This window comes from Etheostoma cragini, chromosome 1 (genome assembly GCF_013103735.1).
Source record: "Etheostoma cragini isolate CJK2018 chromosome 1, CSU_Ecrag_1.0, whole genome shotgun sequence".
NCBI classification, from domain to species: Eukaryota; Metazoa; Chordata; class Actinopteri; order Perciformes; family Percidae; genus Etheostoma; species Etheostoma cragini.
The window spans coordinates 25246521-25258872 of NC_048407.1; the positions used below are offsets into that span (position 1 = coordinate 25246521).

A 12352-nucleotide genomic window follows, 5' to 3' on the forward strand; every position below is an offset into this window, starting at 1 on the left:
CAGCGGCCATTTGAGAAATAACTCTTAGGCATGTATTAGCTGAGAGAGGAGTTGGACAAGCTTGATGATATATCTCTAGAGAGCAAAGCCTATCTGATTGCTGTTTCGGATGTTGAACTATGCTGTAAGGGAGCTGCTGAAATGATCCCTAGAAGACAAACATGCCATATGGGCTAATATGACATCCCACAGAGTGAACTTTCACAGTGGCTTATCCAATCAGATCTGTTTGTTTTGTATGAATAGCTCTGGTGCTATTACAATTCATTCTGGCTCCATCTCTGTTGATATTGGTTGAGTACATTATTCATTCAACAGTGTCTACAATCCTTTATTTTGGCACAGACAGATGTTAAAAGTAACAAATACTTGCAAGACAACGGTCAAATTATTCTTAATTTGCCTTTTCTCAGAGTATTTAATTGGTTGTTTTCCTGGATAATAATAAGGTCACTAATATTGGCATGTTTCTCCAAAATAACCTCTGAGGAGCTGCTACTTTTTGGTGTCTTGACACTGTCCTTCTTGACTGTCATTTGGGGTGTGTGTGTGTGTGTGTGGGGGGGGGGGCTTGAAATAGGAGTGGACTGAGAAATCTTGGTGGTAGCGGGCAGTGCCCTTCTGACGTCTACACCCCATGCACAGTCTTAGAAGTGATCAAATGTCTTCGAAGAGCGAATCACTGAAGAGATCCCGAAAAAAGACAGGTCCCGCGTTGACAAAGAGCTGCAGTTTTTTAAAAACATTATTAGGTATCCAGTAGCTGACTGGTCGAACTACATATATTGACTCACTACAACCCAGGCGAGCTCGCACTCCAGCTTCAGTGTGGTTTAGACGCTCCTTTCAGTTTGTTTGGTTTTTGGTTGGCGCAGACCCCCATCAATTAGCAGCAATGGATGCCATCAAGAAGAAGATGCAGATGCTCAAGCTTGACAAGGAGAATGCCATGGACAGAGCTGAGCAGGCCGAGTCAGACAAGAAAACAGCTGAGGACAGGAGCAAACAGGTCGACATCCGTTGTTAAACGGATGGTGCTTTTACGCACCGGTGCCGATGGCACGGTGCGCCATGCGCTGCATTGTTCCTGCATGCCCAGTGTCCTGTAACTGAGAATAAAAATGTGTCTCCAAAGGATTACAAACATTTTTAGAAATCCCTATATGTCTTTGTTTGTTTATCGTTACTTTACCTTAAATTTGGGCTGCATGAAGTTGGTAACTAAAGTGGAATCTTATAATTTACTATTGGTTTCTTATGATTCCGCAATTTCATAATAGACATGTTTTAACAGCCTACCAACATTGCATTTATTGATATAGAGTTCATTAAGTAGCGCAAAAAAACCGAGTATTTCCACACCTTACAGATTATTCACATACAGTATAAGGTACACTATGTGTGATTGAGTCTGAGAGTAATGATGTCTCTTGTTTCTCTGTAATCAAGCTTGAGGATGACCTGGTAGCACTGCAGAAGAAGCTGAAATCAACTGAGGATGAGTTGGACAAGTACTCTGAAGCCCTGAAGGATGCCCAGGAGAAACTGGAGCTCGCTGAGAAGAAAGCCACAGATGTGAGTTTGGGCAGACAGTACCACTGACTGGTGGAGAAGCCCCAGTGGGTCACATATTGCCTAATGGGTTGACCTTGAACCACCCCTTTGGTCCCCTTGGGAAACTAAGATTACCAGTCCCCATACCGATTTACTTTAATGATTAAGTAATGCCATGCTTAATTATAAGAGACCTATAGGTTGTATAGGTGGAAAATATAGATTGTTAAATTAGCTTTTGTGCTGTATAATAAGGTCCCTGCTCACTGGCTTACCAATGCATTCCACAGTCATTTGTATTAATTTGAGAACCAGCGTAGGGTTTCTGGGTGCCTTTTAATACGCATATATTTTGGTCAGTAAAATCAGATTGGTGCTTGTTTGGATTTCAGTTGGCACTTATACAGATCTGTTCAACCCTGATAAAATTACTTGTTTATTGACTGTGTTTCATGTAACAAGAGTAACATCTAATTGATTACTTTACAATCTGCCACAACCTTAAGAAAATTAACCTAAAAACAAGACCTATACATTTTGAGAAGCTTATTTTCTACAATATGAGGAACTACCAATTAGAATTGAGATAGCTTACTCAAATGGTTAGTACAAGAGTTTTTTGTTATATCACTTAAAATAAAATAAAATCAGGTCATAATTGATGCAATAATAAATAGATGATAAAATACAAAAAACACTGGAAGGCTATAGGGTAGTGGGTAAAACGTCATATGTCTGCACTGCAGACAGAAGTGTTAGCAACATTAAATACACGTATGGCATTTTTAAGAGGAAAACAAGTGTTTGGGGTCTGTCTACAATATTATTAATATGGTTTGTGTTGTGTTCATTATAAGACTATTGATTATATGTACACAATTGTAACTTAGCTTATGACTGAATCAGTGTTTTTAGGAGCTGGGAGTTTGATTGGCTTAGCTCAATTTACCTGTAGGGGATGCACTCAGAAGCCTCATAAATTAGATGTTTGTAGCTTACTGACCAAAAGTAAAAACAATTGACACTAATTTAATTAGGAGAAAAAACACTGGAAATATTCACAATTAATATATGTATATTTTTATTCATTTGATAAATTGTATTCCTTGCGTGTAAATCGATTACTTCCGGGGTTAGTGGCACGTCCCAATCCTTATCAGCGGTTGATTAAAGGCGGTGGGGGTGGGATCAAACGCGCCGCATCTCCAAGTGTCTGTTTGTCTGAGTGGAGGCAATCTGCACAGAGCTGACTGAAAACTAGCTTAGCTGAGACCAAAAGAGCAAAAATGGCCGGTGGGAGCTCTCTTGAAGCTGTGAAAAAGAAAATCAAGTCGTTGCAGGACCAGGCCGATGTAGCAGAGGACCGGGCAGCTTTACTACAGCGAGAACTGAACCAAGAGAGGAGCGCGAGGGAATCAGTAAGCCGCTGCTAATTATTTAAGGCAATTAATCCCATGGCTGTCGACGGCATTATGCGTAAATCTTGTCAAAAAGCATGGCTTCTAGGCCCAGACATCCACGGTTTATGCTCAAATGCAATCAGGTATCACATAGACATTCTTGAAATTAGCCGACTGTAGGATGTGAGTACATGATGGACAGAAGAAAGGACTCCACCCGGTGCGTCAGGGATAAATAAACAGCCCTGTAACAAGTAGGCTAGCTAGTTGCACCAGCACCACAGGTCCTCTGAGATAAATCCCCCCTTGTAAAACTCATGCAGGCTACTAGCTAGTTGGAGTGCAGGGAGCTAATTCATCCTTTCCAAAACACTAAATTTTAGCCATGTTTTGGCGCTAATATATTCTGCGACAAGATAACTAAATCAATGAACACACAGTGAATTGAATGCTTGATTTTTAAAGAGGGAAGGAACAGTGGATAACTTAGTCTGGAATTGTATTTTAAGGTACTACCAACAGTACGTTTTAAAAACTTTAAAAGAGATGCCATCCACCCCTCAGCCTGTGCATACAATCTGCACATTGGAGCCTGCACCCTCCCTTGGGCTTGTTCCTGACCCAGCCCAAGCTCTCCTTGGAGAGTATGGGATGGGCTGGATGCTGTAAGCCTGCGAAGCCAATTGAAACAGTTCATGATTTAAGGCTATACTAACAAACTTGTTTTGACTCTATATGACTGTGGTGTTGTCCTAGGCCGAGGGTGATGTAGCTTCCCTAAACAGGCGTATCCAGCTGGTTGAGGAGGAGTTGGACCGTGCTCAGGAGCGTCTGTCCACAGCGCTGACCAAGCTGGAGGAGGCTGAGAAGGCTGCTGATGAGAGCGAGAGGTGGGTACCTTGCACCCAGGAAACACACCCTACTAGGTCAACACCATCCATTCATTAACTCCTTTGGTGTTATATGGAAAACTAAATTTTCATATTTTGTGACCTTTTTTTATTTTCCCATCACCTAATATTTTTTATTTCAGTGTGAAAACAGGTGATGTTGCAGGGTAAGGACAGAAAAACCCAGTCTTAAATCACTCTACTGAACTTAAAGGTCCCATGGCATGAGAATTTCACTATGAGTTTTTTTAAATTTTTTATTTGTGTTTTCAATGTTTTAATGTGTTTCGCCAGCCTGGCTAAGGTCCCATAGTGGCTAGAAATGGCGATAGGTGTAAACCAAGCCCTGGGCATCTTGCTCTGTGTTAAAATGAAAGCTCAGATGGGCTGAGCTGGAATACTGCCCCTCGTGAGGTCATAATGTGTAAGGTTACCTCCCCTTTCTCTGCTTTGCCCAGAGAATTTGGCCCAGCCATGAGTAGCATGAATAATACCGTCACACTCCTCATCATGAGTGTGTGTTTGATGACGTACTTAGTGTTTACTCATACATAGTCTTGCATTGCCAGACCTAGCTTTACAGCACTGTGACGGCGCTAGAGTATGGTCTGGCTACATTGCTAATCTATTCTGGGATGGAGGAGAAAATGCTCTGGCTAGTTTGTATTTTTAAACCAATCACAACCGTCCTGGGCGTGTGCCCTTGCAAAATAGATAACGGAAGGTGAGTGGCATCGTGCTGGATGTCAGGCTTTATCCCAGAAATGTACATCTGTTGAGCCAGACTAATTAATACATGATCACTCACAGTCGTGTACACAGCAGGGTTGTTCCTGCATAGAGAAGGTTTTGGCGCCCCCGAAGAGGTTAAAGCCAGCTTCAAAGGAATTTCAGGAGTGCCAAAACATCTGATTTTCAGAGGTCAGCCTCCCTCTCATCAACAGCCACAACTGTATACGCATGTGGCTGGCGCTGATTTGACTGGATCTGAACATTGCCCTGTATAATGCTAAGGGTATCCCCGATTGCCGAGCAGGCTGCACCCAACTCTCCTTGTGACAATGCTGGTCTGGCTGTACAGCGAGACACTGCTGTTGATGGACGCAGAGCTCTCCTTCCGCCGGAGCTCCGACTGCTGTCTGTCTGTGGGGCGGGCTCTGCTGCCATCTATCAGTAGCCTATTACATTGAGACAGTCTGATTACCTGTAAAAACGTCTCGTAGTAAAGTACAGTTGGTTTTAACAGCTGATGCTTGCCAAACCTTAGGACGCATGAAAACCAAAGTTTTGAGTGCTTTAACAGCATTGACCTGACAATGGACACACCATAAGCTGCAGAGATGTCGTCTCGCTCTGCCTCTCTGCTTTGAGTCTGGAAATGTATTAGATTGCTGGAAATGGAAGTCTTTGATGCCCATTCTGAGCTAGGATAAACCCTGCACAGTGTTGTAAACTAGCATAGTATGACAGATCACCATGTTTAGAAAGTATCCAGACTCTGTCTCCAGATAGTAATCCAATGTACAGTATGTGAAGTCTACATGGTCTGTCTTGAATTTCTGACCACCTTCACCAATATGAGACATCAGAAGGAACAATGTGTTTTCTACTAAACCTTATTTTAAGCCACATAACTATGGATATCCTTTGGGGAAACCTCTAGCTCACCCAGTGGAGTGCATGCCCATGTAGACTAAATCCTTGCCAGCGGCTTTGATTCCGACCCCCCCCCCTCACTGCCTTCTAGCTATCCTATTAATTATTTGCCATCAAAGTCCAAACAATTATCTTTCAACAAAAAATGGATTTCCCTCTTTATCAGTTGTACAAAATGGAACTATCAAACTGTGGTTGCCTACTGTTGTTCCTATAGTACTCATGACTTGCCGGCCATACTACTTTCTTTCCTTGCAGAGGCATGAAGGTTATTGAGAACAGGGCGATGAAGGACGAGGAGAAGATGGAGCTGCAAGAGATCCAGCTGAAGGAGGCCAAACACATTGCAGAGGAGGCTGACCGCAAATACGAGGAGGCATGTTTCATCAGCTGTTCACTGCACTCTGAACTTTGACTTTAGCATGTTCTACATTCTTTAATTAAATGTAACAGCTGTGATCAATAAACACTTTCTCAGATGCATATTATTGCCACAGTCATAAATAGCTGCAGGGCTTGACATTAAGACATGTCCGCTTGTCTGGGACAAGTGGAATTTCTTTTTTCTTTTTTTTTGTAGAGCAAGTGGAAGAGAAATTTACTTGCCGCACTAGACAAGGGAAACTCAAACAAAATAAAATGCCATGTTACTTTATTTTATGTGCCAATCATTAAGTCTATGTTACCAATTTGAAACAATTTGAAACAAATAATTCCACTGATACTCTGCATACCGGCGTGCAAAGTAGTTGAATCATGTTGTCTGGAGATCCTTTTTTCTTGTTGAAAGGGAAATCTATTCTTGGGACACAGTTGTTTCTACTGTTTGAACTGAATTGTGCTAATGTTATTGATTTGATGCTTTTAACGGTTTTGTTTGAATCCTGCATCAGCAAAACACAAAATTTTTTATAAAATGAGAAATTTTTACCTGGACAAGTGACTTTTGTGGGTTGACAAGTAAAATGTAAATGTACTAGTCCAATGGACAAATTCCTCAAAACGGTAGTCAGGCCCAGAGTTACAGCAGTGGAATACATCTGATTCCTCCTGACTATCAATGTGTCAAACATACTGTGGGATTAAACTCTGTAGGTTGTGATTTCAGGTGGCCCGTAAGCTGGTGATCATTGAGAGTGACTTGGAGCGTACAGAGGAGCGTGCTGAGCTGTCTGAGAGGTGACATCTTCCTTCCCTTTTTCTTACATGTGCTCCTCCAAGTCACACAACTTGAAATATCATTTTAGACAAATGCTGTTTATTTGTTTTGTTTGTCTGTGGCACCCCACTGCTTGTTTACCCAAACCATAAATCAACAGCAAATGCTCTGAGCTTGAGGAGGAGCTGAAAACCGTGCAGAACAACCTGAAGTCTCTGGAGGCCCAGGCAGAGAAGGTACGCTAGCTGACAAAGATGACATATTGTAAATAATCCACAGTATAAAAGCTTGACGTGTGTTTAATACTTGTCTGTATATTAACTCTGGCCTTTGTACGCAACCACAGTACTCTCAGAAGGAGGACAAGTACGAGGAGGAGATCAAGGTTCTTTCAGACAAGTTGAAGGAGGTGAGTTAAATGAAGTTGAAATAAATTCACTAGGGAGTCGTTTAAAAAACGGTTTCACGTTTCATATTTTTTTCATAGGCAGTTTGTAGAGCTTCTTCGTAACTGAATGTTGACTCGTTAGTTACCGTAATTGGGTATGCTGTCTATGGATGATTTCTACGTGAAGTTATTTTCTGATTTCTTTAACAGCAACTATGTGCTTTAAATGCTTGAGGGGCTGTGGCTAGTGATATAAACCTTTAGGGCCCTATTTTAACAATCTAAGCACACGGCGGGAAGGGCATGGCGCAAGTGCAATTAGGGCCAAATCCACTTTGGCTAGTTTGACGGCGGGAAAAGGGGCCCGTTTGCATGGTTCAAAAGGGTTGGACTCTGCGTCTTCATTGATCCCGTGTGTGTTACTAATGCACGTTTAAAAATAACAAAATGCTGCGCTATTGACTTTAGATCAGGTTTTTGTTGGTCAGTGGTGCAATTACTTTCTGGTTCCGCAAGATACCAGTACACCAAGAATTCACCTGAACACACCTCCCTGTAACACCAGCACGCCTGGGCGAGGGACGGGAAATTAACAGCTGCGTCGGTCTTAAAATAGCAAAGACACTCGTGCTGTGATGGGTGCAAGATAATTGCTAATGTTTGACTGTATTTCTCCACTCAGGCTGAGACTCGTGCTGAGTTCGCTGAAAGATCGGTCGCCAAACTTGAGAAGACCATCGATGACCTAGAGGGTATGGATCTTTTCCACTTTATTTTTAAGCATTTGAAAAAGTTTTTACAAAATATAAAGGTGTGTTTGTTACAGTAAATTCTGACGTTCTAGACAGTTACTACTCAACAAGCCAACACAAAAAGTAACCTTGTTGGACAATATTCAGGTTTCCTTGTAGAGTCCTTCTTTTGTAATATTTTACATTCAAGGGACACTTTTAAAAGATAAAATAAAGCCTCGCTTGTAAACGCTGGTGCAATGGGAGGTTATTCATCTGGACAGCAGGGTGTTAAATAGGACTCAGGACAAATATCTGCACTGTCAGTTGTCTGTCGTGGGGGTAAGACAAAATGGGGGATCTAGAGACTGCATGATATTATTCACATTCGCGGCAACATTTCTCACCACAATGCTGTTTGGTATTCTGGTGTAGTGAGTGTTCAAGGCCAGCTCTTCCCATGCAGTCCTCACAGGGTCACGGAACATGTGATGCTCTTTCTCAGTGACTCTTCAGGAATCTGACACAGCATCAGCAGCTGTTCCATGTGCACTTCCTATTTCTGTCCTGCCTTTCTCCCTCCAGGTTCTTTAGTTGTGTTTTCCTTTTTGACTTCTGTTCTTTGACACTATTATTTTTTTTTTCTTTTTTTCTTCTGTTGTCTTCTTATTCCGTTACACATCTTTCACTGCCACTTCAAAATAATTACCACACAATAGATGAGCTGTATGCCCAGAAACTGAAGTACAAGGCCATCAGCGAGGAGCTGGACCACGCCCTCAACGACATGACCTCCATGTAATTCACCACACACTCGTTTGTGCTTTGTGCCTTAGATCGCAAGAACCTTAACCACTTTAAACAACATACAATGGCTCCCTCTTGTGGCGTGTGTGTCTGTCTGTCTTTGGCTGGATGTCCCAAACCTTTGTGTTATCTTCTAACCATTTAGTAGTAGTATTTTCTTTTATAGCTGCTCACAAAATAGTCACATTTCTTTTATAAATTTCATTTTCTGTTGCTTTTCTGGCTCAATTCTGCATCCCTATTCCCCCACTTTTTGTTTTGCATGTCGTTCATCTTCCTCTTATATCTTCAACACTTTTTGTTCTTCTCCCATTTCTTTCACAGCTAAATGTTTACACACCTCACTCCAGAAGCTGGGTGAACTTCATCATCCCCTGTGCAGCGCAGCCCAACTTTCTGTCTCTGCATTTTCTTACTGTCCTGTCACTACTGCACATTGGGCTGTCGCTGCCGCCATCCATTTGTTCATCTCTCATACAGACCTTCGAGCCATATTTCTTTATGTAAAATAAACATTATCCCATCTATGCCAGCCCTTCCCCCTTTCTCTTGCCATGTTTCTTCATTTACATTTTCCCATCTTTTTTGTCATCGTTTTAATTTATGTGGAGTAGCTTTTGAAAAAACTCTGAAGCTCCTCTCCCATTTCTTTTTCTGTTCGAGAGGATTGTTGAGTGTAACGGCACTATTGGGGTGTTAATTATATTTACTCTTAACAAGCTAATGTTCACATAAAATAAAACTGGCCCCTCAGATTCCATTTCAATTAGAAGAATACAGCAAAATAACCAGAAGTCTTTGATAGACAGTTTATTTGTGTGGCTACTTTCTGTATCGTAATTACAATTTTTCAGTAGAAAGATATAAAGGACTATTCCTAACCCTTATATCTTGTGCCCACTTTGGTGGCCAAATGAGTCAACTGTGTGGGATTTTAAATGTAAAGTACTTTAAACATCTTAACAATGATCTTTAGTGTCTGCATCCTCCTTTTAAGGAAGGGAGTTCGATCATGAGATTAGAAATAGATTTTTTTTTTTTCGGGGGGGGATTCTCAAAATCAAGTACAAAAGGAATGAATAGGTGATGTTGCCATGGGTAACTAGTGCAGCAAGTTAATCGCCGCTTGTTTTTTGAATGTGAATGACAAGCGTTAGTTGTTGCTGTAGTTTGACATGTGACATTATGAAGTCGGCAGTCCAGCTTTAGTACAACAGGATGGAACTTTGCTGGTATATGTTTTGTAAGGGTTTGCAGTTCAACAGCTGGAGTAAAAACTGACAGTTGTTTTGTGTTTAGCGTCAAAACACTAACTCTTTGTCTTCTTTACTAACCTGCCTTCTGTCTCTTTCCTCTTACCTGCTTTCTGACTGTCAAGACCATCTATACAAGCAGCTTGAGAAAAATCGCCTTCTGACCAATGAACTGAGAGTAGCCTTAAACGAGGCTTAAACTGGAATGGGCTCTCGTATGCTTTCATTCTTCTGAATCTCAAACGTCGAGGCATATTGTCTAATGCTGTGGTATATAAAGGGTATAGACAACTGTGTCTGACGCAAAGCTTAAACCAAGTAATGCTTTTTAACAAATAACACACTATTACATTTTCACATTATGCATGCTCAAACTACAGTTTCAGATGGGAGGTCGGACAGCGTCAGGTTATGAAAACTGTGCAGAATGATTTGCTGTATTTACTCAGTGATTGATGGGGCTGTAGCACTTCAGTCCAGTAGAAATCTGCATGGTGCTGTTACTCATGAAGTGAAGGCTGGTGAGGATGCTAGTGGCCAATTTCCAAAGAAGTCTCATACAATGCTGCAAGGGGTTCAAAATTACTTTCACATCGCAGAATCCCCCTCTCTTATAACGGCAAACCTGAAAGGAAGACCCATTTTAGACAAAATATAAGAATTGAAGTAGAAGATACAGTGTGTTCGGCTGTGCTGAAAACTAAACCGTTGATAGATTTGATTTTAATGCAGATTTGACCTGCTCTTTCGATTGCATTAACAATAAATTACATTTTCTTTACCCACTGTCCCTGATGTTGCAATTTTGGACAAGCAAAACTTTACTTAACAACACAGGAGGAGGTAGTATTCTTTGGTGTGAAGCAGAAAGGATCCATGCTGTGCATTGGTATGGAGAGAGAGAATGTGCACCATATCTGTTCATATGGCTAGTTGTTAGAAATATGTTGGAGCTGTATGATAATATGGAACATGAGCCTATTAAATGACAGATTTCTGAAATCATTAACTTAGTGTGGTATTTGTCCAAGATGGCTTGATAAGGTTATTTGTGGCATATAAAGGAGGAAGGTGTTTCATGGAGGTCTCTAATTTGGGGTTGAATTTGTGCTCACTTTTTTTTATTTTTATTTTTTATTAAACTGACCTGAAAAACGAGACTTAGACTTGATAATGTTTAGGTCATGGCCGTAATTTAAATACGTTGCCAAACCACAGACTTGGCAAAGCCAGTTTGTTGTCCTAAACCTACTTCACCGGTATGCAGCCTTGACACCACCATGTCTATAGCTTTAGCATATTATCTTTAGTGAGTTGGCCCAAAGTATCAGAGTTGGGAATATGAATTTAATGAATGCCACCTTCGGTTTATTGAAAAAGATGTACTAAGGGATGATGTTTCTCACAGTCATAAGATTTGTAACAATATCCAGCGTACGTCTAACACTGTAATCCTGGACTAGAGATGCGTCTCTTTAGAGTCTCTGCATCTTTGGACTGTCTTGTTTATGTTTTTTCTTTTTCTTTTTTAACCAATGAAATGCTATATTAACAGATAAACTCTCACGTGCTAAAGAAGAGGGCCTGAGCCTAACGCAGATGCTGGATCAGACTCTAATGGAGATAGTTGACCTTTGACCCAGCTCTGTTCCTCTCTCCCCACATCTGCTCTGAATATGGCTGTCTCCCGTACATGAAACAGCTGCTACAGATAACGTTGGACCTTGTGTTTGGGTCCTCTGACTTTGTCACCCTGAAGAAACGAGCTCTACACAGGGTAGCACATGGCTTTAGTGAGCTACAGTTAAACCACACTGTTCCCGTTACATACTGTAATCAAAGGTCGGTCAAATTTCATTGCATATCGTTAATAATTTAACATGTATAGTGTTAGGTGAATTTGCACTTTTTGGGGGAAACGTACAGCACATAATCATTGTCAACAAAGCCATAAATTAAGCCAAGGTTATAAAGGGACTTTTATTATGTGTGCTTTTGTAAAGTTGCTCATGTGTCTTTGGTTTTTCTGTATTGTCAACATGTATTCATTGTCATTGATGTTGTACACTTCTAGTTTAGCAATGACAAAATTCTTAGCCTATTGCTTAAATGTAGTATCGTGATTAGCTAAGTAAACGACATGTTTGCACACTACTCACATTTCTGTTCATTTTGAGAAACTGATTTGTTTGTCTCATTTTTATCATGAATAAAAAGTTGGATTAGGTATCATCTTAGTATTACGTTTGGCTTTATTACAAATGTTTCATTGGTATTGTTTGACACCTTGTCATTACGGTCATTATCTTCTAACATGAAATTATCTTGTCACGTTGAGTTTTTTTTACAGTGGAAGTAGCCTACCACTTAACTTTAGTTTTGTGATAAACATGAACTATAACCACTTAGTTGAAAATCATCACCAGTACACTGAAATGTCACTCTTAAAAATTTTTTGGCAGAAATAAGCACAGAAGTGTGCAAGATATTGACAAAATAATAGCTTGATTGTAT

The 12352-nt window shown here is 40.7% G+C and overlaps 1 protein-coding gene across 7 annotated transcripts; it reads left to right on the forward strand.

Moving 5' to 3' along the window:
- Window positions 1–741: 741 nt before the first annotated feature.
- On the forward strand, window positions 742–11996 carry LOC117943625 (tropomyosin alpha-1 chain-like). 7 transcript variants are annotated; one of them, XM_034869869.1, is made up of 10 exons: window positions 742–1009; window positions 1450–1575; window positions 3711–3844; window positions 5759–5876; window positions 6609–6679; window positions 6820–6895; window positions 7006–7068; window positions 7730–7799; window positions 8498–8576; window positions 9964–11212. In XM_034869869.1, the coding sequence occupies exons 1-10, from the start codon at window positions 896–898 to the stop codon at window positions 9983–9985; spliced, it is 873 nt and encodes a 290-aa protein (XP_034725760.1). In that variant the 5' UTR covers window positions 742–895; the 3' UTR covers window positions 9986–11212. The 7 variants fall into 7 exon arrangements, with proteins under 7 accessions (XP_034725760.1, XP_034725770.1, XP_034725779.1 ...); XM_034869879.1 differs by lacking the exon at window positions 9964–11212 and adding an exon at window positions 8910–9124; XM_034869888.1 differs by lacking the exons at window positions 8498–8576; window positions 9964–11212 and adding an exon at window positions 11394–11996.
- The last annotated feature ends 356 nt before the right edge of the window (window positions 11997–12352 follow it).